This window comes from Oenanthe melanoleuca, chromosome 23, assembly GCF_029582105.1.
Source record: "Oenanthe melanoleuca isolate GR-GAL-2019-014 chromosome 23, OMel1.0, whole genome shotgun sequence".
Taxonomy (NCBI): Eukaryota; Metazoa; Chordata; class Aves; order Passeriformes; family Muscicapidae; genus Oenanthe; species Oenanthe melanoleuca.
The window spans coordinates 4,606,799-4,633,960 of record NC_079356.1 but is presented as its reverse complement, the minus strand read 5'-3'; the positions used below and the strand labels follow the sequence as shown (position 1 = coordinate 4,633,960).

General features: G+C 61.4%; 2 protein-coding genes across 5 annotated transcripts in view; one reads left to right on the top strand and one right to left on the bottom strand.

Annotated features, from left to right (window-relative positions):
* KIAA1522 (KIAA1522 ortholog) overlaps positions 1-16,236 on the bottom strand; it is a 22,795-nt gene extending 6,559 nt beyond the window's left edge. Inside the window, exon 1 of one of the 2 annotated variants that reach the window (XM_056509008.1) lies at positions 15,521-16,236. In XM_056509008.1, the coding sequence (XP_056364983.1) occupies positions 15,521-16,214 (694 nt within the window). In that variant the 5' untranslated portion in view covers positions 16,215-16,236. Of the gene's footprint in view, positions 1-8,200; positions 8,428-15,520 lie in introns of those variants that run through there. The other variant, XM_056509009.1, reaches the window with a different exon arrangement.
* On the top strand, positions 15,966-27,162 carry SYNC (syncoilin, intermediate filament protein). 3 transcript variants are annotated; one of them, XM_056509016.1, is made up of 7 exons: positions 15,966-16,040; positions 16,915-17,049; positions 18,106-20,425; positions 20,509-20,737; positions 23,017-24,322; positions 25,498-25,622; positions 26,615-27,162. In XM_056509016.1, exons 5-7 carry the CDS (start codon positions 23,024-23,026, stop codon positions 26,676-26,678), a joined length of 1,488 nt encoding a protein of 495 aa, XP_056364991.1. In that variant the 5' UTR covers positions 15,966-16,040; positions 16,915-17,049; positions 18,106-20,425; positions 20,509-20,737; positions 23,017-23,023; the 3' UTR covers positions 26,679-27,162. The 3 variants fall into 3 exon arrangements, with proteins under 3 accessions (XP_056364991.1, XP_056364990.1, XP_056364989.1); XM_056509015.1 differs by having other exon boundaries at positions 17,648-20,425; XM_056509014.1 differs by lacking the exons at positions 15,966-16,040; positions 16,915-17,049; positions 18,106-20,425; positions 20,509-20,737 and adding an exon at positions 21,584-21,743.

The following is a 27,162-nucleotide window of genomic DNA, read 5'->3' as shown; positions in this document are numbered from 1 at the left end:
CCCAGAGGACACAAATCCCTGCTCTGAACCTTTCTGGATGCTGAACTCCCCATCTGCCACGCCTGGGGCAGCACGGAGCCTTCACTGTCCCCTCCCCACAGCCACCAGCAGCACCCCGAGGTGCCCATGGCCAGGGGCATCACCCAGCCCTGGCACTGCAGCACAGCCCTGCCTGCTCCTGAGTGAAGCCTCAAACTCTTCCTGCTCAGAAAATAAAAAAACAATTTTGAGGAAGGGAAGGGTGAGCACAGAAAACCGTCGGGGCTGGCAGCAGCACCCCGGGGCCACGGGCACCTGCTGCTCAGCACTCCAGCACCACACACACAGCACCCTTGTCCCCTGTTTCCCCGTGTCCCTGGTCCCCTCAGGGCCAGCCCAGCCAGGCAGAGAGGCAGCCGAGCTCGACTCCAGCACACAAAGGAGCAGGCCTGGAACAATGGAGCCTCCCGCCCTGCCGCCATGCCGGCCTCTGCCTCCGCCAGCACCGGCGGTGGGAGCGGGCACGGGGGCACGGCCACACGGCTGCTGCCACACGGCTCCCCTGTGCTGCTGTAAAACCCCTGCAGGGGACACAAGACAACCACAGGCCCCCCACCATCATGTCCCTCATCCGCTTTTCTCCCACAATTTCGGCAGCCCCTCGCCTGACACCCCCCAAACACGCTCGGAGCTGCCTTGCGGGGAGAGGAGCGCAGTGATTTATTCCCGTAACTTCGCGGCGGGAGGGGCCAGGGCTGCGGTGACCTTCCCTGCCCTCCCCCGGGGATGGAAGCCCCCCCTGCCCCCTGCGGGTGGGCGAGCACCCCGGGCTGGGAGGGGGTCCCGGTGGGCAGGGGTTGTGTAAGGACAAGGCTCTGCCCTCTGCACCCTCCCCGCCCGCTGCTCACTCACCCTTCTTCTTGAAGAAAGCCAGAAGCGAGGAGAGGTTCCTGCCCATAAAAACCACCATGGTGGCCGGGGAGAGGGTCTGGTCCCCGGGGAAGGGGGGCTCTGCAGCCCCCCCGGGAGGCTCAGCCTTGTGCCGAGGCTGCTCTCAGCCGTGCGCCGGCGGGGCGGATGCCGGGAGCCCCCCGCTCCCTCCCTCCGTCCTCATCCGCACGGGCAGCAGCGGAGGATGCTCGGCCAGGCGAAGACGCTCCGGCGCAGCTGCTTGCGAGCAGGGAGCAGCCGGAGCCGGGGACGGCTGCGCGGTGGCAGGAGGGGACAGTCCGGGAGGGGACAGACAGTCCGGGAGGGGACAGACAGTCCGGGAGGGGACAGTCCCAGCTGCGCCCACCGCGCTCCTCCGCGGCAGAAGGAAAGAGGGGGCCCCTCCTCTGGCCTCCAGCTCGCTCCCCCGGCCCTCCCGCCTCCTCCCACGCACAGCACAGACCACAGGGATCTGTTCTTCCAGGCTCGGGGCCAGCATTTCCCCTACTCCTCCCTCTTGGACCCCTGGGAACCCCCCCCAGTACCCTTCTGGGTACAGCAAAGCTGCGAACCAGTTGCTCCCTTCCACAACTGGAGGGTGGAACTGGGAGGTTCTTGCACCTTGGGCTATGACACAGCAGTGTCACATTCCCCATCCCAGCGTGTCCCCAGTGCCCCTCCAGGACCTTGCCAGGAGAGCCCCATTCCCAGCAGGGAACAGGAGCCAGCACGGGGCAAAGGGACAGGGCTACGTCACGGTCACAAGGGCTGGCAGCACTGGGGGAAAACCAGGTCTGGGACCAGTCTAACCAGTAGCTCCAGCTGCTGCAGGCAGGTGAAAGCAGGGGCAGAAATGCCAGGCGGTCACACAGGGGCACTGCCCCCACTGTCCCCACCACGGAGGTGCCCAGCACCTCTGGGAGCTCCATGCCCCCCATTTACAGGTGTTTTACCCCAAAAGGTGAACAGCACCCAGTGTTTACCCAGCAGGCAGCCGTGTCCTTGTGCCAAACCCTCTGCCCCCTGCCCTGCAGCTCCCCAGGGGCTGTGCCCAGGGTTTATTCCAGCACACACAGCGTGGGCTGCAGACAGAGCAGCATCACCCAGCACAGGGTCCCAGCAGGCCCCAGGCAGTGGCTGTGCAGCCCAAGGGACAGTTTGACCTTGTGAAGGACATCTCTGTGTCCCCAGCCAGGCAGCTCTGGGCTCAGCAGGGATTTCTTCCCTGGAATTCCAACACGGCCGTGGCTCCCAACACCAGCAGCTCCCCGGCTGTGCCCGACCCAGCAGCTGCTCCAGCAGGGGCAGGATGGGCCCTGCTGCCCTCACTCTCCCCAAGAAAGTGCTGGTGGCCATGGACAGACATTCCCCAGCTCTTTCCACAGCAAAAGTGGGAAAGGGACATAATTAAAGGGCTGAGGATGCACAAAGCAGGCAGCCATGTGCTGGGCTGAGCACTGTCATGAGCCAGAGAGGGCCACAGGCAGTGGCAGCTCAGAGGGACACTGCTCTCAGATCCACAGGGAAGGGTCCAGCCTTCCAGCTCTGCCCACAGAGATGGGACTGCAGCAGGACCTTCCTTCATGGCACCAGGAGCTCCCCCAGCAAAGGGAGACAGCCCCTCCACGCACAGCAGAGCTTCTGATGCTGATGGCAGCACACGTGGAAGCTGCTCCCAGGGCTGTGAGGACATTCCCAGGTGCTGGCAGACAGCCTGGCCCTGCTCCACCTTCCTGCCTGTGGCCCATTGCCCGCAGAGAGGACCTGGAGAACATCCCTCATTGCCAGAGACGTGTCCCTCTCCCAGTGTGACACGGCTGAGGAGGAGCTCAGGCTGCAATCTCCCGAGGGATAATCCAGGGCTGAGCCAGGGCGCTGCCCAGCCACGGAGGAGCCTCCGCTTCTCCCACTCCCTGTGACCTTCGCTACCTCATCACCCTCACCCAGCCAGCCTCACTCTGTCAACACACAGTGAAACCTGCTGGAAACGGGGGGGGGAATCCAGGGAAAGAGCCCCGATCCTGCCGCAGCGGCTGCAGGTCCCGCTGGGCTGGGGAAGCCGCCGCAGCTGCAGCCGCTGCCGGTAGCAACACGCCCGGTTGGAGCCGGTGTCCCGGCCCCGGTGCATTCCTCGCGGTGCAGCCTGGATCACCCCGTGCCCTCCGGGCCCTGCTGACACACGTGCCTTGGCCACACGTGGCAGCGGGATTCTCCCAGATAAGGAGACGGGAACCCTCTCAAGGATGGGCTGCACACGGAGCTGCTGCCAGTGTCAGGGATGGTCTGGAGGGGCAAAGCATCCCTGGAGCAAGGACAGGAACCCTCAGGAACTCTGCCTTCAGCTCTGCCTGAGACGGGCTGGAGGTACCAGAGTGGGAAAGGGGAGCTCTGCACAAGGGCTGAGACCCCACAGAACACGGCCAGAGTACCCAGCCCCATGCTGCAAACAGAACTCGGCGCTGGCCCAGCTCTCACCCTGCTGCTCTTCACCTGGAGAGAGCCAGGAGAGAAAATCCCAGCTCCTGTCCCCCTCCTCTCCAGGCCTGAGCCTCCTGCGAGCAGCAGGTTTGGCCGGGCTGGGCTGCAAACACCCCTGTGTGCCTGCTCGGCACTGCCCCGACTTGCCTGCTCCGCGCACCGCGCGGGTCCTGCGGCGGCAGCAGCAACAGGCGGCGGCTCCTGCCCGCCCCTCCACCGCCACTGACTCACGGCAAAAGCACGGGGAGGAGGGGGAGCTGCCAGGCGGGCGGGAAGGGGCTGCGAGTCCCCCGGGGAGCTCCCCGTGTCCTGCTGCTCAGCGGGATGGAGCCTTTGGCTCCCTTCTCCCGGCAGCCAGCGCACAGGGCAGTGAGAAGCCCCCCTGTCCCATGGGGTTGATGCTCTCCCACCACTCTGGGGTCCCTCCCATCCCCATCCAGGCCTGGGCACTGCTCTGCTTCCCAGCTGCCTGCAGTGGGATGCACATGAACCCCATTCCTGAGAGCTCCATGGAGCTGTCAGGACATGGACGGGCCCCAATAGAGCTGTGCTCCAGTATCAGAATATTCTGATTTGGAAAGGACCCCATCCAGCCCCTCTGCTCCAGCATCCTGTCCCTCTGCTCCCTTTGGAACCTTCAGCTCTTTAGGGTGTCTGGGAGCTCCTAAAGACAGCCAGCCCATTGCCCAAATCCTTGTCTCAGCACAGGATCCACACCCTGGGACTCGCTGCGGGGCCCTGAGCACTCCAGGCAGGCTGAGAGCACAACAATATTTACAGTGGCTCTGGCCACACAGCCCCTGCTGCCAGCCTGCCCTGGGCCACACCTGGGGGGCTGCTCCAGCCAGGAAAACATCTCCACCAAGCAAATAAACACCACCCAATCCACGCTGCTGCCTCGGCTCTCAAACCCGATCCCACGCAGAGGCTGAACTAAAATTAATTTTAACTGGGAAAACAAACTTGGATTGTTTTTTTCTTCCTCTAAGTCACAGTGGAGAAAGCTGCCTGGTGTCACCCCGGTGAGCCTGCAGGCCCTGGTGAAGGAGCTGGTGCAGGTTAAATCCCACTTGGAGCAGAGCTGTGGCTCCAGTCACCTCCAGACACGGCTGCTGTCATGACATGGGGTTGTGCAAGGGCCCTGACCTCTCTGCTGTCCCACACTCGCCCCACAGCCAGCCCCGAGGTGACACCGGGTGTCTCCTGAGTTATCCCAGATCCGGGTGGGGGGCTGGCAGCAGACCAGAGGGGTCCCAGGGCAGGAGCACCCCAGTGCCTGGCTGTGCCTCATTCCCAGCCCCTGACACAGCCCAGCGAGCCTCCATCCCACCACGTCCCCACCCGCGCTCGTCCCCTCCCCGGAGAAGCCACCAAACAGGTTTGAAGGTAAATAACAATTTCCCCAGCCAGGAGCCGGATCCGGGCGGGAACATCCCAGATGGGGAGTGCGGGGCGGGAGAGCCGCGGGCAGAGCCTGGAAAGACACAGGGGCCTCAGAGACAGCGGAGGCACGAATGACCAGGGCTGGGCCACCAACGCCTCCTCCTCCCACACTCCACAGCTTTGTCACCCCCTCGGTGTCCCCCAGCTCCCGCGGTGCTCCGGGCTGGCTGTCCCCTGTCCCCTGCCCGTGTGCGTGCCCGGCGCTGTTTGCAGGGCACCCAGGTGCTCCTGCCACGGCAGAGGCGTTGCCTGTCACAGCAGGCACCTGGCTGCACGCAGGAGCGAACCCAGCAGTCGGATTAAGGACAAGACGTTGCAGGTTTTTTTTTTTCCCCCGTACTTGCAAGCAGCGCCCAACCCGCGGGGCTTTTCCAAGGAAACACTGCGGAGGTGCCGATCCTCCCATGGGGATGGACACGGCGATGTGGGAGCAGGGAGAGGAGCTGCCACCGAGATGGGGTGGGGGACAACCCAGAGCCACAGGGCAGGTCCCAGCCCTGCCTCCCGCTGACGGGACCGTGCCAAGCGGGCTCGGCACGGCACGGCACGGCACGGCAGAGCCGAGCTGAGCAGCTGCCTGCCGGGGATCGCCTCCTCCCCGGCTCCAGGAGCAGGAGGGGGCACCGGGAAGCGCTCGGAAGTCCCGGGCGCAGCGGGATGCTGGCGGGTGCGCCGGGCTGGCGGTGCCTGCAGAAAGCGCCTGTGTAAATCTCGCTGTGTCCCCCGCCGGGTTCGGCTCCTGCCCTCATCCGCACCCCCCGGGTGTTTGCGGAGCCGGCCCAGCGTGGGGCTGGCACGGAGAGAGGCTGCGAAGGAGATAAAGCTCGGAGCTGCTCAGCCCGCACTGGAGCTGCCCCGCAGGAGTCGGGGCTGCCGAGGGGCTCCGTGGCTGCTGCTGCTGCTGCTGCTGCTGCTGGGGACGCTCACAGCCACAAGTCACCCCTGTGCCATTTGGACACCCCATCCCTGCAAGTGTCCCAGGCCAGGTTGGAGCAAACTGGGGCAGTGAAAGATGTCCCTGCCTATGCTGGGGAATGGAAAGCGATGAGCGCTTCAAGGTCCCTTCCCAATCAAACCATTCAATGATTATTTTTTTTCCCCCGAGGGGGATGAGGGTGACCCCGCACCCAGAGCTCCGCGGCGGCCGCAGCCGCGTCCCCGCTGACTCCGCGGGGCGCAGCCTGGCCAGCAGCCACGTTCCTGCGCCCTGACTCAGCAGGGCCCGGCGGGGAGTCCCGATAAGGAGGCGATAAGAGGCTCCGGGCTCCCTGGGGCTCAAGGACCTTCCCCAGCATGGACGAGCCCTGGGACGAGAGGCTGGGGATGCCCCTGGAGCAAGCCAGGGAGCGGGCACGGGGTGCGTGGGTTGGGCACGGTGGGGCAGAGCGGGTGGGCTCAGGCGGGGAGCAGCGGCAGAGCCACCCCGGAGCCCCCGGCTGTGCCCACCCTGCCCCTGGGGACCCCTGTCTGTCCCCTCAGCACCCAAAGGCGGTGCCCACACACGGCACAAGCACAGAACCATCTCCCGGTGCCTGCCCGGGCTCGATGCACCAACAACGGGCACGGCAGGACCAAATAAACCTTCCAATCACCAAAGAGACAGGAACTGGGGACACTGGTCCAGCCGCCCGCCATATGCAATTATTGCCCAGCCCAAAATCCGGAGGCACCCGGGGTCTTGCAGGGGGAGCCGGCAGCGCCCGGGGGCCCGTCCGGAGGGTGCCGGCACACCCTGCCCCCAGCCGGTGATCCCGGCTGCGCCCTCCGAAATGCTGAAGCGACACAATGCAAATTCTTTGGCTTTGTGGCCGCCGCGCCGTTGCCATGGAGCCGTGGCAGAGAACAAACACAACTCGCCCCATGTTTTCTCAGCACCTTCCACCCCACGGCCTTCGGCCCCAGCGCCACGCAGGGTCTGCCCCGGCTCTATCATCCCACATCCCGCCCATTCCAGGGCACCCGAGATGGAGCAGAGCTGCTTCCAGCCAGCCCTGGGGAAGGGTGGCACGGCCCTGGCTCAGGGATTGACAAGGGACACCCAAAGCTGGCAGGGAACGGAGTGGAGATGGAGATTTGGATAGGAACGCCACAAGGAAAGGGTGAGGATGTGCCGGGGATTGCAGCTACAGCCCAGCCTGGCAATGGCACCCAGCCCTTCCTGCAAGAGGACAAGAGAGGACCTGCAGCCATCCCGTGAGGATGAGAAGTGCATGGTGGAGTGAAGGAGACGCTGTCCCAGCAGGGACACGGGTGACGTGGGACCCTCCTGCCTCAGTTTCCCCGAGCACCGAGCAGATGTTCTCAGCCAGGACATTCCAGCTCTCTCTGCCTGTGCACCTGCGGGGTCTCCCCATCCCGGGCCCCACCTCTGGGGTGGTTTTGCTCCGAGTACAGTCCCCGAGCCTGTGCAGAGCTGACTCCAGACCCTGTTTACCCCGAGGACAGCTGGGCTCACACATCTGGGTGGCTGCTGCCTGTAAAGAGTGAGGGAAACAGGGCAGGAAGGACAGCGGGGATCCCTCAGGGCTGGTGGGGGAAAACCACACAGTTGCCACCCCTTGGTTCTGCTAGCCCTGCTCCTGTGATCCTGCCCATGCGACTGCCAAGGCTCCTCCTCGGCTCAGGCTGGGCTGGGGACAAGGGGACACTTTAATGCCACCACTGGGGGAGTCAGCAACCCCGGGACGGGGACGATGTCACTGCGAGAGACCTTCCCTGCCGGCATCACCCTGCTCCGATGGAGGAACCACGGAGGGAGCTCAGCAGGCACCCCACGGGTTCGCTGTGGGTCCAGGCTGCCGTGGGACCCTTTCCCTGCTCCTCGTCCCTGCAGGAAAGACCTCGGCCCTTTCTTCCTCCTGGCCTTTCCTCTGGCATCCATGGAGATGGAGCAGAGAGCAGCGGAGCAGTCGGTGTGTGGACAGACAGATGGACAGACAGACAGTCGGGCAGGGGACGGCGACGGGGGAGCAGCCCCTGCAAACACTCCCAGATGCGCCGCTCCCCGCGGCACAGCGAGGGAAACCGAGGCACGGGATGGGAGCGGGGGGCCGGGGAGGAAGGCGACGCTGGCAGCGCTGGGACCTCACTTGGAAAACAAATCAGTAACTCATTCAGCTGATCCCGTCCTGATAGCGCCGCGAGCTCCCCGGCGCGTCAGCACAGCCCTGCCCGCAGCCAGGGGGGCTCCCCCAGCTCCCACCCTGCGCTCGGGGGCTGCTCCTGCCCCTCAGCTCAGCGAGGGCACAGCCAAGCCTCCCCCTCACCCCCCACTCCAGCAGAACACAAGTGGCGAACTTTCCCTTAAAACACCCCAAAGCGGGGAACTCCCCCAAAAACCCGCCATCCCCAGGTATCCCCACGGTCCTACCTGCCCTGGGCTTCCCGGCGCGGCCGAAGGGCCAGGAGGAGCCGGGCTTGCTGCCCGCCGGGCTCCTCTTGCGGTGCGCGTTGCCCATGAGGCCGCTGCCGCCTCCACCGCGGCCGGGTGGAGGGCACCGCGGTGCTACATGGCCGAGCTTGGGGCTCCGGCACGGCCCCGGCGCACGGCGGCTTCAGCCGCCCGCTCCCATCGCTCCGAGCCCCGCGGAGCCGAGCGCTCGCAGGCGGCCGCGCCGGAGCCAATGGTACGGGCAGAGAGGAGGGGCCTGCCGGGATCGCCCGGCGGATCCCACAGCACCCTCCCAGCCCCATCCCTCCGGCGGGGATGCCTGGGTGATAGCGAGAGGCTGAGAGGGCTGGAGGGAGACGCCCCGGTGGCCAAACACCCCCGAGCGCTGCGAGAGCAGGGCTGGGATTTCTCCTCCCTTCTACTCCTGGCTGTCCCCAGCGCAAACAACCGCGGGTACAAACCTCTCCCTTTTGTAGATTTTGGGGAGGGGGACACCTCACCAAGGCTAGGACAGCACGGCCAAGGCTGGAGTAAAGCGCCCGAGGCCACGGGCTGGGTCCGGCCGCTGCCCAAAAACCAGGGCGAGCACCCACATGCCAGCGCCCACGCAGCCCGGGGTGGGTGGGAACCCCCTCTCTGCCCTCCCCACGGCCACTCCTGCCTCTGGGGCAAGTCACGAGCACGTTGCTCACACTGCCGGCACCTTCCCGTGCACCTCGGCCCCACTCCCTGCTCCACCAGCAGCCAGGGCTGGCAGGGGACAGAGCAGGGGAATTGCTGCTCCAAAATCTGCCCACACCGCCTGGACGAGCCCCTCCACGGCCCCTTCCCGAAGGCCACTTTTCCCTCCTGAGTTTTAATTAGAACATTAAATGCTGCGAGGGCAGGGAGGGGTCAGCCAGGCAGGCAGTGGTGGGCAATTCCTGCTGGCAATGTTTATGTTCCTTAGGTGATTCATCAAAGGCTGGGATAAATAGGAAGGAGGGTTTTGTGGGAAAGGCACAAAACCGGGGAGGTGGTGCAAGAAAGAAGGGAAAAAATTAAATATCAACCAGTAGCTTTGTCCTGACCTCTCAAGGTGATCAGCACCGAATTAATCTTTGGACTTCAGTCTTCTCAGCCATGGAAATATTGATGGTTCAGCTTCTCACCAGCTTGGCTGGGTGTGCAGGGCACGCTCAGCTGGGCAAGGACTGTCCGTGGGTTTGCTGCCCCATGTGCTGTGGGAGCTGATAAGGAGATGAGGGATGAAAACATTCCCTGTTTCCATCCCTGTACAGGACAGCCCTTCCACCTTGGGGCAGCGGGGATGGAACAAGGTCATGGTCACAAGGGCAGCAGAGCAGGAGTCTCTGCCCGGTGCCTGTGGGACGAGATTTCTCCTCTGGTCAGCCAGGAGCATCTCCAGGCTGGGACGAGGCTTCCTCGCAGTGCCCAGCACATCCCAGCATCCATCCCAAAACACGGGACCCCCCCTATGCCACTCAAACCCCTCTCCAGCGCCCCAGGGAGCTGCTCTGCAGCCACACGGAGCAAATCTCGCAGCTCAGCTCTCAGAAACTGAGAGGCTGCCCCAGATCCAGGGAGACACTTCCCCCTCCACTCCCAAAACAGGCGCCCTCCGTGCCAGCACTTGCTCAGGGAACGCGGCCACCGAGGCGTCACCGCCCCCAGGCACAGCCCGGGATGTGCCGGCAGAGCTCCGGGAGGGAGCCGAGCCCCGGGCACCCCGCGGAGCCCACGTGTGCCAAAAATACCGAGTGGCTTCTCTGAGCTGGAGCAGCTGCGATGGGGTAACAGCCGCGGGGAGCCAAGCTCCAGCTCCTCCCGAGCCTCGTGGTGCAGTCCCTGCTGAATTTGGGGGGCTGAGAGCAGCACGGGGGGCTCCAGCATCCCCACAGACCCCAGTGAGCTGCACCATTGCTGCTCCAGGCCACAAACCCCCTGAAATCTGTGGGCAGGGCTGCTCTCATCCTGCATGCCAGACCTGGCTGATGCTGCTGTGAACAGAAATCTGGCTCAGGGAGCCTGGGGAGTGGGGACAGCTGAGCACCCCAGTTCCTTGCTTGTTGTCAAAACCTCAGTGCAGCCCAAAGGGGAGGGAAGGAAAAGCAGGGGAAGCATTTGCATCCTCCTCAGCACTGTGTGAGAATAGGGAACTGGGGGTCAGAGGTGATAATTCCAGACAGAATCTCTTCTCCAGGCCAGAATTACCCAGTTTTATTCACTGAGAGAACTCTGATAAGAGCCTGGAGCAGCAGAGAAGCTGATCCTGAGATACAGATCTGGTCAGCACAGCGTGGCTGCCCCAAGCACATCTGATCTTCCCAAAGTCACACATTCCCTTGGTCAGAGCAGCCAGTCCAGGCATGGGGACCCCTCTGTGCTGTCACAGGAGACAGATCTGTCCCCCCTGGTGCTCTATCCATCCCCCCTGGTGTTTCACCCACTCCTTCTGGTGTTTTCTAAACCTGATCCCATCTCCAAGCAAACACAGAGCAGGAGCTGAGCTGCCTGAATGAGAAAGGAATTCAGCCCTTGTTCCCTTCACGGGGAAGTAAAGCTCAGCGAGGCAAAGGTAACACAAAAACCCCACTTGAGATCCCCAATCATTAACAGAAATACATAACCAGAAGGGTTTCAGATGATTTCCTGCTCCAGCCGGAGTCCAGGCCGGCTCTGCCGATGACAGGTCCAGCTCCAGCCCTCAGAGGAGCCCAGCTCCCTGCTCAGGGTGAGGTGGATTTGATCCATGCACAGCAGGACCAGCCCAAGGCTCCTGCTTGGCAGGGAAATGTTTTTTCACTTCATCCTTGCCCAGCTCTTCACCTTGCAGCGGGTTCTGTTCCCATCGCTGCCGGAGTCAGAGTCAATGATGATATTGTCTTATGAAACCAGAGCTCCCTTCCAGGGGGAAACATGACCCTGCTGAAATCGTTTTATCGGATCTCATGGAACGTTATTCTCAGGGGTAATTCTCCCAGTTGTCTCCAGGTGGAATAGCTGTGGTTGCAGACACACCTCTCTTTGTTCGCCCAGCCGGTGCCAGGCCAGGCCAGCCAGGGGATTCCTGCTGCTCACATTTTCTGAAGTGTCACTCTGTGCCTCTGGCAGATTAACAAACTCATTCCCACACACACACACACTCGGGAACAATCCCCACGCCTCTCCCCTCTCCTTTGAGCTGAGGAGCTCAGGGCTAAACACAAGCCCTGTGTTTACACCAAACCCTGCATGGCAGCAGAGGATGGAGGAAATAATCGTCCAGGGAGATTCCACAGCTCAGCCCCACATTTCCTTGAGGGCTCACATGCACCCTGTGGCATCAAAAGCCATCAGCACAGAATCACAGAATTATTAAGGTTGGAAAAACCCTCCAAGATCATCAAGGCCAACCTGTGATCAACCAGCCCAGAGCACTGACTGCCACGTCCAGTTGTTTCTTGAACACCTTCCAGTGCTTAAAACCCCTTTCCTCAAAGGAACTGAGCACAATCCCCACCACAGCCCAGCCCCTCCACCCTCTGCTCACCCCACACACAGCAAATCCCCAGTCCCAACAAGCACTTGCTGCTGTTACAAAGCAGCTGTGAGCACTGAAAGCTTTATTTTTAACATCACTATCCTCTGCCTCAGTCAGGAAATCATTGCTGCTGGACTAAGCTGGCATCAAAAAGGAAAATTAAAAAAAAAAAAAAAAAAAAAAAAAAGAGCCAATCCTAATTTAATATTTCTGGAACATCGATTCCTTTACTTCATCAAGGAATTAAGAAGAATGTTGCGAAAGCCGGATAAAGCAGCAGCCAAAAAAACAGACTAAAGCCCCTGGACCCCAGCAGCAGCTCATCCTTCATCCCAGAGCTGTGTTTACATCTGTGCACCCAGAAATCCAGCCCAGGGAGTGGGAATAGCCAGGCACCCCAAATCCTTGCTCTGTGTTTGACCCTTGGCACAGCCCAGCTGCTCTCCCCGCCTCAGCCCCCACCCCGGGGCTTAATCACTCCTCTGCCTCCAAAGGTTATTGTGGAAATAACCACAGCTGGAACGGTGAGGTGCTGGGATCCCACCTCCATCCACCAAACTGGGCAGAGCATCCCCAGGATGCAATTCCAGCTGGGATGGAGCCATCCCCCACTGCCAGAGCCGCTGGTGTCCCCCAGAGAGGCGCTGGTGATTGCCCAGGAGTGGGATTAGAGAGCCTTTCCTCTTCACAGCTCAGCTGTTTGGGCAGCCAGAGATGGGATGGCTGATAGCTGGACCCAGGGATTGATCCCAAGTGGAAATGCTCTCAGTGATTTCAGTGCTGAGCCATGCCAGCCTCACCAGCACCCGCAGCAGAGCGGGCAGGTGCCCAGGAATGAGCCCTGATCCACGAGCCCTGTGATAAATCCCCTCTCTCCCATCCCTCGGGGCCATCCTCCCCACCTCCAGCATGGTCAGGGATGCCCTGTCCCAAATCCATGACCAAACCCACCTGTGGGAAGGGGGGGTGATGGGGAACTGCTGGGTCACTGGTCTGATCCAAAATCCCCCCAGCACCACACAGACACAGGGAAAGCTGAGAGCACCCTGAGCCTGCAAGGCCCTGCTGCACCTCTCCCCCTCCCACAGCTCCCAGCTGATGTCTGGAACAATTCCCAGCTGGTCCTGCTGCACCAAGGCTCGTGATGGCAGCGGCGGGGCCAGCGCTGCCTCCGGGCAGGTCAGAGCAGTGTGTGGCACAGCCAACCCCAGAAAACACCCGGGGCTAACCCTCCTTCCCTTCCCACAGCTCATCCCAGGATCCTGAGGCATCCTGCCCCCCATCCTGCAGGGCTGGGTTATCCCCATCCCACAGGGATGGATGCTGCCAGCCCCGAGGAGCAGGGAGGGGCTCCTGGCTGCTCTCCCTGCTGGGATTGCACGGGGAGGGTGATTCAGTCACACAGGCAAAGCTGCAACTGCTGCACATCCTCGCTCCTGATCCCAGAATTTGGGGCAGCTCCCATCCCAAAGCACAGCCCAGAGGGGAAAGTCCCCAGGGTTGAGGGCACTGAATGGCCCCTCCATCAGCAGGGGCTGTGGGGACTCAGGACAGCTCTCCTGGACATATCTGAGGGGACAGCAGGGTGGCACTGCAGTGACAGAGCCCTGGCTGGCACAATCTGTGAGGGAGCAGCACAGTGAGCAGGCAGGAGGTCCCCAAGCTGTGACCCTGACAGGCCGTGACTTGGCATTTTGAGGATTAGCTGGTGAACGGTACAACTTCAGGATGGGGAAAAAAAAAAAAAAAAAAAAAAATATGGAAAAAAAGGGTTGGCAGAGCTGCTGGGGGCGTTTCTGCCGTGAAGAGGAACATCACATGTTCCAGCACATCTCGTTTTTTCTGCTCAGGTTTCAGTGCTGGGCTGTGGCAGCAGCATCCACACACGGAGAGCCGGGAAGGAGCATCTGATGGATCAGCCCAGCAGAGAGCTCAGCTCTTCCCAAGCTTCTTTTCCCTTTCCACAGCCACTCCTGTCCTGTCACAGATCCCTGTGTTCTTCTCCATGCAGCAAACGTGCCTGCATGCAGGCTTGGGTGCCTGGAAATTCACTCCCTGGAGCAAACTGAGGAGGAAAGTGGCAGCTGACGGCATCCTGCTGCACTTGGGTGCACAGAACAGGCCTCTCCCTTGGCAAAAGAGCCAAAACATCCCTGCCAGAGGTGCCTGCAGGGAGGGCAGGGTGTGACACAGACAGTGTCCCCGACAGTGTGGGGTGGGAGAGGATTTTGGGGTGATACCTCCCTTGTTGGGACATCTACTGCTGCCAAAAAAGGGCTGAGGAGAGGAGCGTGACCAGACAAGCCAGCACCCATCGCTCTGCCAAAGCTCCCTGGCTGAGCCCGTGGATCCCCAAAAAACAGCTCCAGGATGGTGAAGAGTGGGGACCCAGAGCAGCTTCCCCTGTGGGATTGTCCTGTGGAGGTGGCAGGGACGTGACTGAGCCACGGAGCCATGGCCATGGGTGAGGGCCATATCTGGGACAGGAAGGGCCACACCTGGAGCAGGCAAACACCCTGCCCAGGAGGAGGAGGAGGAGGAGGAGGAGGTGGCAGTGGCTGGCACCCCTCCAGATTTCCCTCAGCCCCGGTGACCTTCTGACTCAGCGCAGGGAGAACTTACCCAGTGAACCGGCACCAGCCCTCGGGGCGAGATTGTGCCAGGGACTGCCGGATCCATCCTGCTGCCACCACGGCCCCACGGCCCATGGGCACTGCCACCACTGCCACCACAGCCCATGGACACTGCCACCAGTGCTGCCACCACGGCCCATGGACACTGCCACCAGTGCTGCCACCACGGCCCCATGGGCACTGCCACCACGGCTGCCACCACGGCCACCATGGGCACTGCCACCAGTGCTGCCACCACGGCCCGATGGACACTGCCACCAGTGCTGCCACCACGGCCACCATGGGCACTGCCACCACGGCCCCACGGCCCATGGGCACTGCCACCACTGCTGCCACCACGGCCCCATGGGCACTGCCACCACTGCTGCCACCACGGCCCCATGGGCACTGCCACCACGGCTGCCACCTCCTCCTCCTGCTGCTGCCACCACGGCCCCATGGGCACTGCCACCACGGCTGCCACCTCCTCCTCCTGCTGCTGCCACCACGGCCACCATGGGCACTGCCACCACAGCTGCCACCTCCTCCTCCTGCTGCTGCCACCACGGCCAGCAGCTCCACCCCACCTGGCCACCACCACAGCCAGCAGCTTTGCCCCTCTGGTGTCCCCTCCTTAGCCACGTCCATGGTCACCACCTCAACTCCTGTCCTGCCACCATGCTGACCCCTCTTTGGCCACCTCCAGGGTCAGCACCCTGACCCTCCTTGGCTTCCACTGGAACACCTCCTCAGCCTCCATGGCCACCACCTTGACCTCTCCTTCACCACCTCCATGGTCACTGCTGTGACTCCTCCTTGGCCACTGCCACCACCCTGAGCCCTCCACAGCCACTAACTCGGTCCCTCCTTGCCTTGGCCACCTTGGCCACCATCCTGAACGCCACCCCAACACCTCCTTGCCCACTCCCACAGCCACCACTCAACGCGTTGCCATCCCACCACCGTGGCCACCACTGTGACCCCTCCTCAGCCACCACCGTGGCCACCACTGTGACCCCTCCTCAGCCACCACCGTGGCCACCACCTCGACACCTCTTCGAGCATCTCCCTCCAACAGGGAATCTCCTTGCCCACCTCCCCTGCGGCCACCACTGTGACCCCTCCTTAAGTGCCACCGTGGCCACCTCCCCGCCCGCTCCTCACCTGCTCCCTCCGTCCCTCCCGAGCTGCTGCCGTCCTTGGGCTGCCGCCGCCGGCCCCGGATCCAGCTGAGCGCCCTGCGCAGCGATCCCGCCCGGGCCTTCTTCCTCCGGGGGGGAGCCCCGGGTGCGCCCCCCGAGCCGCCGCCGCCGCCGCCCCGCTCCGGGTCCCGCTGGCCGCCCGCAGGTGCAGCCCCGGCGGACATGGCCGCGGCGGGCAGCGCCCCGCACCGCCCCGCACCGCCGGCAGCCGCTGCCCATAGGGCCGGGCCCGCCCGGCTCGGCTCGGCTCGGCTCCGCTCGCAGCCCCGGCCCCGCTCCGGGCTCCCGCCGAGCGCCCGCCGCCGACGGAAAGTTTCAGTGCGAGGCGGGGCCGGGCTGCGGGAGCTCCGCCCGCACCGGCTCCCGCCCCACTCGCCCGCAGGTGGCCCCGGGGGCGTGGGGACCGGGGACCCTCCCCTTGGTGCCACCCGAGTCACTCCCGCCGCTGCCGGGGCTCCCCGAGAGGTTCTTCCCGTTCTCCGGTGGGTCCCGGCTTTGTCCCCGCGGGGGGCGGTGCGGGGACAGCGGGGGGCGATCCCAGCCCTTGGGACCCTCTGCTCTGCTGGCCCGAGGTGCTGAGCAGCAGCGGCAGAACGGCGGAGAAAAACGGGGAAAACACCGAGAGGGAGCGGAGCGCGGAATTCCAGCATCGTCATCCCCGGGGCGGCGTCCCGAACATCCCCGGGGGGGCTGTCCCTGTCCCCGTCCCTGTCCCTGTCCGTGTCCCTGTCCCTGTCCCTGTCCCTGTCCCTGTCCCTGTCCGTGTCCCTGTCCCTGTCCCTGTCCCTGTCCCTGTCCCTGTCCCTGTCCGTGTCCCTGTCCCTGTCCGTGTCCCTGTCCCTGTCCCTGTCCCTGTCCCTGTGTCCCTGTGTCCCTGTCCGTGTCCCTGTCCCTGTCCGTGTCCCTGTGTCCCTGCTGTCCCTGTCCCTGTCCCTGTCGCTGTCCCTCTCCCAGTCCCTGTCCCTCTCCCTGTCCCTGTCCCTGTCCCCGTCCCCCGGAGCTGGCAGCCGTGTCCTGCCCTTCCCTTCCCATCCCGCAGCCACCTCACCTGACGGCCCCGGGGGTGGCACTCGCCCTGTCACAGCCCATGGCAGCCCCCAGGGGGACACGGAGGCCACCAAGGCGCTGCCTGCAGCCTGTGCCACGCTGCTGCTTGTTGCTGATGATAAATCAGCTCCTGAAAACGGAATGGCACAGGTCAGGAAGGGAATTCAGCTCCTGGTGTGGCTCTCCCAGGCTCTGCCTGAGGCCAGGAGAGCAGCAGGAGCTGCCTGGGAAAGGCAGCAGCTCTCGGGAAGGATTTCACCGTGCAGGACAAGCTGGCATTGCTCAGGAGCATGGCCTGATCTGATTTAGATTAGATTTCAGGATGAAATCCTTCCCTGTGAGGGTGGGAGGCCCTGGCACAGGACGCCCAGAGAAACTGTGACTGCCCCTGGATCCCTGGAAGTGTCCAAGGATGGGGCTTGGAGCAACCTGGGATGGTGGAAGGTGAGTTTTAAGTTCCCTTCCAACAAAATCCATTCCATGATTGTGAGAGGGGACAACAGGGCACAGAGGGACTGGGTTGGAGCAGCAGCAGTTTGGTGACAAAGCCAAGGGAGTGATCCTAAGGAGAACACAGGTGGTTTCTGCTGCATTTCCATGCTCCTGGCTCCGAGGGTTTGGGTCTGAGTTTCCTGCTGGTTTTGTGGGAGCCTCGTCCTTCCCTGATGCTCACAGGGCCTGGCCACATGCCCAGGAGTTTGCCAGCTGCTGGAAATGGCTGGAAGGATTTCTAAAGCAAGAAGCCTGTGCATCCCTCAGGCTTCCCAGCACATCAGCATCTCCTGTGGGATTCAGCCACTGTGGGCTGTGCAACCTGAGCATCCTGCTGCTTCCCAGGGATGGGGATTCAGCTCCAAACCTGTGCTGACACCTGTGGAAAGGACGGGATTTGCTGTGCTTTTGTGTTTCTGCCTCACATCCCCCCCCTTTCACCCATCTGAACCCAAACTCAAGACTGAAATGAGCACTGGAAAGAGTTGGGCAGAAATTTCCTGGCACCTCTGTGCCCCTCAGTGATCCCAGGAGTTTGATTCCTTTCCAGGATGAAGGTTGAGCATGTCACTGCTCCCCTGGGCTTTGCTGACCCACGTCGAGTTGAACTGCACTGAGGAGATCCTAATCCCCAATTAGGACGTTTGTGTTGACTTTCTGCTGCTGGCTCTGACTTCCGAGTCATTAGCCTCCAAAAAAAAAAAAAAAAAAAAATTCCCATTTTTCATCTTTCCCCTCTTTGTGTGGCAGCAGAACCAGTTTGAAAAATATTTCTACACAGAGTAATGGAGCATTGTCCAAATAATCACAGTGAGAGAGGAGGAGAGTATTGGTTGTGCTGTGGGGAGAGCTCCCATCAGAGGGGGAGGGAAGCAGAGGAGGAAGGTGAGGAGGAAGGAAATTCCAGGAGCTCCTTAAAGCACCAGCACATCGTGGAGGGACCCAGAAAACTCCCAGAGAGCTTCAGGGCCAGCAGCGTGCGGGGTCCCCACACATTTCCACTTGCAGGGCCAGGATGATCACAGGATATCGGGATTTCCCTGGGGACAGCAGGTCAAACTCTGCCAGGAGCCCCTTCCCCGTGCCTGATCCCGGGAAGGGAAACCCAAAATAAAGAAGCCAAACCGTGGTCTGCCAGCCGTGGCATCACACAAGGTCCTCCCGCATCCCTTCGAGCCCCGTGGGTGCCGCTTCCCACCCCGAGTAGGAGCTGCTGGCCCCCAACCCCGTCTGCAGGAGGAAGCGGCTCCTGCTCCCATTTCTTGCCCCAGGGGATGGAAAAAGCCGCGGTGACCCCGCTGGAGATCGTTGGGACGCGGGGACTGTTGAAAATCAGCTCAGTTGAAAATGGGTTTTGAATGGGAAGAGGGAGGCGCTGATCTCCTCGCTCAGGTGCGGGGCACATGGAATGGGGTGGATAAATAGTGATGTGTGTCCCTTCCCAGATCCCTAGCGCTGTCACAGCCCGGGAGCATCACCCGTGTGGTGACAGGGACAGGAGGCATCTCCTGCTCCTGTGTGAGCATCCTGAACCTTTCCTGAAAGAGAAGAGCCTGTGGGAATGTCAGCACAGCCTCGGTGCCATGTGGGATGTCACGGACACATCAGAGCCGCCCCCCAGGGCTGACAGCGAGTGCCAGCCCCGGCCCTGGGGTGTGAAATCCCCCCGGGTGTGACACAGGTGACACCTCGGGGAGCTGCCAGGACACGCAGCCTTGAGGCAGATGTTTGATCCCAACATCTGGGCTGAGCAGCGATAGCGCCGGAGGAGCGGGGTGTGGGAGCAGAGAAATCCCCGCGGCTGGAACCGCCCCTCAGCCCCTCAGTCCCCCGGCTGGGCCGGTGCCTCCCTCAGGAGCTGCTGGGATGTTTCCTCATCCCGTCCCCGCAGGAAAAGCGGGACCCAGCGCCCAGATAAGCGGAGCCGCTGGCGCCTGTGGCACCGGGACACGGGCTGGCCCTGCTCCCGGGGAGCTCCCGAGGTCCCTGCGGGGCAGACGGAGCCTTCAGCTCCCCTTTCATCCCTGCCCCAGCCGGGCACCTGCCCACGTTTCACTCTTCTTCTTCTTCCTCCTCCTCCTCCCCCATCCCTGCTGGGCAACCTCCCCTCCCTCTCCAGGAGCCACCCCAGCTCTCAGCTGGGGAAACTGAGGCAGGAGGCGAAGCAAACCAGGTTGTTCCCAAGGGGACAGCGGCATCCAATCCCCCAAACCTGGCTGAAACCCCCCAGGTGCAGTTTGGGAACCACCCAGGGACCCTTCACCCGGGCCGGGCCGGGCAGGGCAGGGCAGGGTGGGCGCACGGTGCCCTCGGAGCCAGCAGCCTCCTCTGGAAGCGCTCCCAGCTCCAGGGATGAATCACATTTTCCCCTGGGATCAGATTGCAGCTCCCACACCCGAGGGGCCGGCTCTGGCAGCCGGACCCCGCGCCCTCGGCAAACACAGCGAGCGAGGGCACAGCCATCCTAAATCCTCCCGAATCCCATCCACGCTGCAATTCCTTTGGACACGCCGTGGAGCTGCCGGCGCTGCCACAGCCCTGGAGTCGGGCTGGCACTTCCAGCCTGTCCCTGAAGATCGGGCGGGCACAGCCGCAGTGGCAGTGGCAGTGCCAGGCTGGTGGTGGCAGTGCCAGCTGGGTCCCTGCCCTTGGGGCAGGTCTGCCGTGCTTGACGGGAAAAAAAAAAATCCACCAGGAAGGGAAACAAAGCCCCAGGGCAGCAGAGAGGGGGTGAAGCGCCCCACGGCTGCTCTTTGCTCCCCACAGCCGGCGGATCCCGCTGCCACTCATCCCAACAGCCGCATCTCAAACTCTCCGTCTCTCCAGCTCTCTCCTGCCTTTTCCTCGCCTCTGGCAGCGCCGGTAACACCCTCCAGCTCTATTTACCGGAGCAAAGTCCACGCTGTTGGCTGCCGGCGGCGTCTCCCTGCACCGCCCGGCCCCAGCGTTGTGCCCGCGGCTCTGCCGGGGACACCGGGGACACCGGAGCCGCCTGTTGCTTGGTTATATCCACAAAACATCCCCGTGCCGGGGCCTGGCTGGGGTATCCGCTTACGCAGGGGGAACAGCTGAGCCTCCTCACTCCCCACCCTGCCCTTGGCAGCTCATCAGATAAAGCCCAGCCCGGACTCGCCGCTGTCATTGTCCCCTCCAGGCCCTACAAGGGTTGTTGGACTCAGCCCGTGTGATCCGCAGGTTTTTCCCCTTGGCAGTCGCAGCTCTAGATAGATATTTATACACCCAACTTGTGCGAATTAGCAGCATTCCTCTCCGACTGAGTCAAAAATAAAGGCGCTTCATGGAAAAAAAAAAGAGAGAGAAAAAGAAGGTGTGTCACGCTGAAAAAAGCAACGGGGTCCAAAAAAAGAGAAAAAAAAAAAACCCACTCAAATCTCCCTTTTCCTTTTAAAGCTCTGTTCCCGAAGGATGGACCAGCGCTGTTATTTTAAACTCGATTTCTGCAGCCCCGTGGCCAGCGAGCCATGGGCAAGGTGGCGGTGACAGTGACGGGGCGGTGGCACCGGGCGATGTCGCAGGCTGCGGTGCGCGCTGCTGGCTCCTTTCGGGGCACGTAAAGCCGAGACTTCCTGAGAGGCGAGTGGCGACTTCCTGGGCACGGCAGGAGCCCGAGCGGGCAGAGGTAGGCACGGGGGGCACCTCCACCAGGGCAAAGGGTGACCCCGGGATGATGCACCCACGCCTCAAAATAGATCTAAAATTGGAATTTTAGGTAAATATTTGTTGGTGATGTGATGGAGAAAGGGTGGGTTTAGGATCCGCAGAGTGGGGAGAACGTGGATGGGCAGCGTGGGAGGGAAGAGCTGTGCGTGGGCAGAGGTGGGAAACCAAGCGGGCGAGGGCAGTGTCGCTGTTGGACGCCCAGGAGTGTGACCACGGCCACCACGGGGCCTCGCAGGGAGAGACGCCGCCTTCTGCACCCCCAAAACAGAGGGAAAAGGGTGGCAGGGATCGGGTATGGGCGGAAGAGGAAGCAGAGGCTGCGCTCTGCCATTACTGGGGTTTGTGGGTTTGTGGGGCGTAGAAAAGACCCCGAGACATCGGTATTTAATCCATCGATAATCAATAGCCGGGGAGAGCAAGACCAGCACCCTCATAAATCTCATTCTACCCTCGGCATTTGGGGGCCACGAGCTGCATCCTCTGGCATTTCCCCTCCCACCACAGCCAAACCCCACAGCCCCAGGGGACCCCATTATCCCCATCCCAGCCCTGCCCAGCACCCAGCGGGTTGGGGACCTGCGGATTCAGGGAAGGATCCGCCAGTGGCAGGCACGGCAAGGGGCCACAAAGCCGAGCTCGCCCATAAATCAAGGCTGGGAACAGCCGGGGCGGGGTGGGGGCTGCCAGGGCTGCTCTCCGGGGATGCGGGCTGGCTGCAGCCCGTCCCTGCGGCTGCCTCTGCCAGGGATGCAGCCAGCCGGGCCTTCCCCGCCCTCCTCCTCCTCCTCCTCCTCCTCCTCCTCCTCCCGGGGCGGAGGAAGGCAGCGCCCGCAGCTGGCACTGCTGGGGAAGCGGCTGCTCCGGGGAGTCTGATTTCCAGCTCTGTTTATTAATAACCCCTCTCCGCCCCATGCTAAGCCCATGTACAGCGCAGAGCCGGCAGCGCTGGGCTCCAGGGGAGGAAGGTAAGAGCCCACCCGGGCAAGCAGGGCTGGGAATAAAGGCAGGAAAGGGCCGGGGTCCCCCGGAGGGTCCCGTGGGTGCGGGATCCTCAGCACGATGGGGCAGGAGAGGGGCAGGGATGGGGTGGGGGGATCTGAGGTTCAGCGTTCCCGGACCCTCAGGAATAATCAGGTAGTGGGGGAAGGTCCCTGTGGGGCACGCAGGAGTTCTGGGGGGCCCTGGGATGAAGGGGGATGAGAGGGAGAGAACCCCCCGCCCCGCTGGGAAGGCAGGACGGAGCCTTCCCCTCCCGTCCTGCCCGTGAGAAGCGGATCCAAGAACTTTGAAAAACAAGCGCTGGCAGCGGGGAGGGCAAGGAAAAACGGGGCAGGGGAGCCTTTTCCCACCTTTGCAGCTGCTGCCCTTTCTCCAGCCTCCGGCCGTTCAGTCCGAGGCTGCGATGTGTCAGCAGTGCCGAAAAACTGCCTTATTAGGAGAGAAAGTATCGCTGAAAATCAGTTCTTTGCTCAAAGCCGTTGCTCCCAGCTCAGTGCCTGAGAGTGCCAGCCTGTGCTCATTCCTTCGGGAATGACTAGACATGAGCTCAGCGGCGTGGCCGAGAGGTGAGAGCATCCTCCCACCCATCCCACCGGCTCCTGGCAGCAGCAGGAAAAAACCCCTGCTCGTCCCCGAGCCTTGTTGTCTCCATCCTACCCCAAATAGCAGCCGGGAGAATGCGAGAGCCGGGGCTCGGGGGTGGCAGCTGCAGGTGCCGTGCCTGGGGACAATGCCGGGATCGGATGACTCTGCAAAGCGCGGAGCTCGCCGGCTCCTGCTGCAGACGCTGCCGCTCGCCCGGGGCTCTGCGTGGGGGGTTCTCTCCATCTCAGTCATCCCGGAGCCTGCCCGTGCTTCCAGCAGCGCATTCCCTTGCCGTGAGGTTATCCACACCGCTAAAAGCCCCGGCGGGTTTTCCAGGGAGTGCTCACACGGCTCAGGTCGGTGCAGCCCTAATGGGTTGGCACTGGAGCAGCTCTTGGGGTTGGGGTCTGGGTTTGCACCCCTCACTCCTCCTCCATGGCAGTCAGACACTTTAATAGGGTTTTAACTGGATTTTCTTTCATTATTTTGGACAGTCTGGGCTCAGGTTGTCACCACAGCGTTGAGCCCAGCCCTGTGGGTGACACAGCAGGGACATGGTGGGATCCCCCTGGTTTTGGGGTCTCACCGGGTGCGGAGGAAAGGCTGGGACCTGTTACACTCATTGCTCTGGATCACATCCCCTCTCCTTTCCAGGGACCTGATGGCACAGCCCGAGCCCCCTCCAGAGCTGCAGCTGGATGAAGCCAGAGCACCCTCAGCCCCACAGGGAGCAGCTGAAGGAGGTGCTCCACACCCACAGTGTCCTCACACCCCGCTGGATCCAGCAGGGAACGGATCCAAACCCCTGCACAGGGGCAGCCCAGACTCCAACCAGGAGCTGCAAGCTCCCAGCAGAGATCCTCCCTCGGAGCAAAATGCAGCAGGGACCCAGCTGGATGAGGATGCAGCCAGGGCTGGGATCCCACTGGATGTGGACGTGGCAGGAGTCCCGCTGGACGTGGATGCAGGTGGGGCAGGAATCCCACTGGACATGGATGCAGACGGAGTAGAGATTCCACTGGACGTGGATGCAAGTGAGACAGGGACCCCAGGGGATGCGGATGCAGCAGGAATTCTGCTGGATGTGGATGAAGGTGGGACAGGGATCCCGCTGGCCATGGACACAGACAGGGCAGGGATCCCAGACAACGCAGACGGGGCAGGGATCCCGCTGGACATGGACACAGAGGGAGCAGGCAACCCTCTGGATGCTGATGCCACAGAGCACCAGTGCCTGACCCTGGAAGAGCTGGGGAATTATTTCCAGGAGTGCATCGAGATCGTGGAGCAGCTGGAGAGGGAGAGGGACAGGCTGATCGCCGAGCTGGCGCAGCTCCGCGAGCCGGCGCTGCAGGAGATCCGCCATGCCCACGAGGAGATCCAGGCAGCCTGCAGGCTGCTGGCCAAGGTGGAGCTGGAGAGGGACAACCTGCGGGATGAGATCCGCCAGATCAAGCAGAAACTCTTCAAGGTGACCAAGGAATGCGTGGCCTGCCAGTACCAGCTGGAGAGCCGCCGGCACGACCTCTCCCAGCACGCCGCCTACCAGGGCGAGCTGGAGAGCCAGGCTGGGCAGCTCTCGGGGGAACTGTCCCAGCTGAAGGAAACCTGCGAGAAGGAGAAGGAAGTTCTGAGGCAGCGCCTGGAGGCTCCGCCCTGCCGGCAGGACAACCTGTACCTCCAGGAGAGCCGCCGGCTTTCCGTGGAATTCGAGAGTTTCGTGGCCGAGAGCCGGCGGGGGCTGGAGGAGCACTACGAGCCTCAGCTGCTGCGGCTGCTGGAGCGGCGTGAGGCCGGGGCCAGGGCGCTGCAGGAGATGCAGGGAGAGATCCAGGGCATGAAGGAAGCCCTGAGGCCCTTGCAGGGTGAGGTCAGCAGGCTGAGGCTGCAGAACCGCAGCCTGGAGGAGCAGATTGTCCTGGTCAAGCAGAAAAGGGATGAGGAGGTCGGGCAGTACCGGGTACGTGCCCCAAAGGGCAGCACTCCATCCTCTTTCTGAGAGTGGGAGTGGTGCTTTGCATCCAGGGAAATGTGGATGCTGCAGGATTTGCTTGTAGGGCCCAGGGAAGGAGTGGGGTGGGTGAGGATGGGGAGGATGTGGAATAGCTCCTGCTGGTTGGAAATAAAATTATCCCACACCCTGGCATGGGCCAGGTGAAACAGCAGCCCCCGGGCATAAAGCAAACCCAGAGATGTAGTGGGAAAGCTTGGGGCTTCACCCAGCTTGGAAAATAGGTTTCTTCTGAATATATTCACTTGGTTTTGGCCCCTCAGAAATGGCTCCAGAGATGAGGTGGAAGGGATGGGGGATTTCCTTCCCAAAGCTGAGTGATGCTGCTGAGCACAGGCACCATACACTTGCTGTATCTCCTCCAAGCACTGGACTGAGCCAAAACACTTGAAAAAGCCAGTTTTAAATAAAGGTGGCTTTTCTTTCAAATCCCTCTGCTGGTGGGGCAGGTTCTGCCAGGAAGGGTCTCACCTGTGTCCCCACAGCCCTGGGGCCAGGCTGCCTCCTGGGAGGGTTATTTCTGGCAGGGCCAGGCATCCCCTCGGCCTGAGGGACAAGGCAATTCAATCTCTTCAAGAGCACATTTGGCAAAGAGGCTCCACAATTAATCTCCCCCCTTTCAACACTCTCTGTTCTCAGCTGGCAATCGCTGCCTCCTCCCAGCAGTTTCTGGAAGCTGCCATTCCCCTCCCATCACAGCTCCACCCTGCTGGGATGGGGATCAGAACCACCAGCACCCACTCCATGGCTTGTCCTGGATTTTCAGGGTCCCTTGGACCCCTGGAGTGCCTCCACATTTTCCTTTTACCAAATTCCTAATTCATCTCCTTTTGACTCATGGGTTTATACAGCTCTGGCAGCTTCTCAAAACACACACTAAATTGTTTAGGGGACAAAACCAAGCAGCCAGGAGAAGCCTAAGGACAAAGCACAGCCCAGCCCAAATTCCCACTTTTGTATTAAAACCAAGCTTTTTTTGCAGAGGTTTTTAAAGGGTGTGGCTGGGCAGGGGCAGCGTGGCTGTGCTTGTCCCGAGCAGGATCCACAGGAGATCCTGAGGAGAGAAGGAAGCAGTGCAGCACTGCTGCTCCTCCCTCAGCTGATCCCCTCCTTTTGTCCCCCAGGAGCAGGTGGAGGAGCTGGAGGACAGGCTGAAGGAGCTCAAGAACGGGGTGCAGCTCCAGCAGCGCAAGAACCAGGAGCTGGAGGAGCTCAGGACCAGCCTCCACCGGGAGCTCTCCATCTACAAGTGAGTTTGGGTCTCATCCCAAAGCGGGGATCAGCCCAAAGAGGGGCTGGGAGGAGGAAAGGGATGGTGGGGAAGAGCTCCCAGTGGGGGACAGCACAGCCCCTTTTTCCAAAGGAATCCCAAAGGAATTCCAGCCCCTTTACCCAACAGCAAAGAGGGATTTGTTGGAAACCCCCACAGAGGAGTGGAGTGGCTTCCCAAGAAGCAGGTGTGGCAATTTAAGTGGTGGTTTCCTTGGAAGATGTGGAAAGGAGCTGAGGTTTGGCTTTGGGATGCAGAACTCCTGGTTTCACTCAGATCTTCACTGCACAGGAATTTCTAAAGCTCTGTGAGTTTGTGGATTGTTTCACTCACCCAGCTTAGAGCTGTTGTTATTCCAGCCTCAGCTGGACACTCTGAACCATTTTCTGCAGCCTCACTGCTCCTTCAGCATTCCTTTTCCCCCCTTCTGAACCCAAACCTCCTCATTCAAACACACCACAGGGGGACATTCCCACCCCCAAAGTTTTTTTTATGATGAGCTCTCTCAGCCTGTGCTGTCACCAGCCATTCCCAAGGGGACAAACTGCATTCAGGGTTCAGCCCTGTCCTTGCAGCCTGGGCTTCTCCTAAATCACAGCCCAGCATTTAATCCCAAGTACAGCAGGGGAGTCTCTGAACTCCTGGGATGTACAAACTGCCATCCCTGGAAGTGACACCTTCAAATGAGCTTTCACATTTGCTCTGAGGTGCTGAGAGTTAAGTGCAGCTCTGAGCTGCCTTTTCCAGCAGCTCCCCCCCAAAAATGACATTCCCTTCTGTAAATCCTGTTTGCCAAGGGCTCTGGAACTCTCAAGTTCCCACACACTCTCAAGACCATGGACTGAGCCTCTTGAAGTGTTTCCCAACTCCTTTTTCTTCCATACTATGAAAAGAACCGTTTTTCCCCTTTTCTCCAGCCAAAGCATTGATGTAAATATTCCATAACCTAAATTTCCTTTCTCTCCTCACAGGAGCTGCTTAGAAATCTACGGCCACCTCTGCAAATCAGAGGAAAAAGCAGAGCAGGACTGTTAAAACCATGGAATTTTCCTCTTTGTAGCAAAAACCTGTGGACAGAGGATACAAGGGATGTCTCCTCATGCTGCTTTACCCTGCCTGATGTGCAGCAGCTGCCTGGAGCCAGGAATACCAGACAATCCTTTCCCTGGGTATTTCCCCAGGTACTGCTGCTGCTTGTGTTACAAAACTGCTTTTCCCCAGAGGAGCTGAACAATGGATATGGATGAGGAAAAACTGATTGTTTTGCTGTGTTTGAGAAAATGTTGTCTTGGCCCAGATTGTTTAAGCTTGTACAGAAGGTTCTGGAAGCTGGTGTTAAGGGGGGTTGATTTTTAAAGTTTACATGCAAGAGAAGCTTTCTCCTTTGAAGGGGATTTTCTTTTGTATTTCAAAAGTTTCTGCTGTATTGGGACATGCTCCACAGAAATGAGGTGGTGGGGAAGAGATTTCCACTTTATATCAAGTCTCACACTGAAAATAAAAGGTCAGAATTTAAGGA

Excerpts from the sequence above, each read along its gene's own strand:
- SYNC (XM_056509014.1), top strand. The coding sequence starts at position 21,700 with ATGTACAGCGCAGAGCCGGCAGCGCTGGGCTCCAGGGGAGGAAG. Across the intron at positions 24,323-25,497 it reads AGGAGGTCGGGCAGTACCGG|GAGCAGGTGGAGGAGCTGGA; the intron begins GTACGTGCCCCA and ends TTTGTCCCCCAG. Across the intron at positions 25,623-26,614 it reads CGGGAGCTCTCCATCTACAA|GAGCTGCTTAGAAATCTACG; the intron begins GTGAGTTTGGGT and ends CTCTCCTCACAG.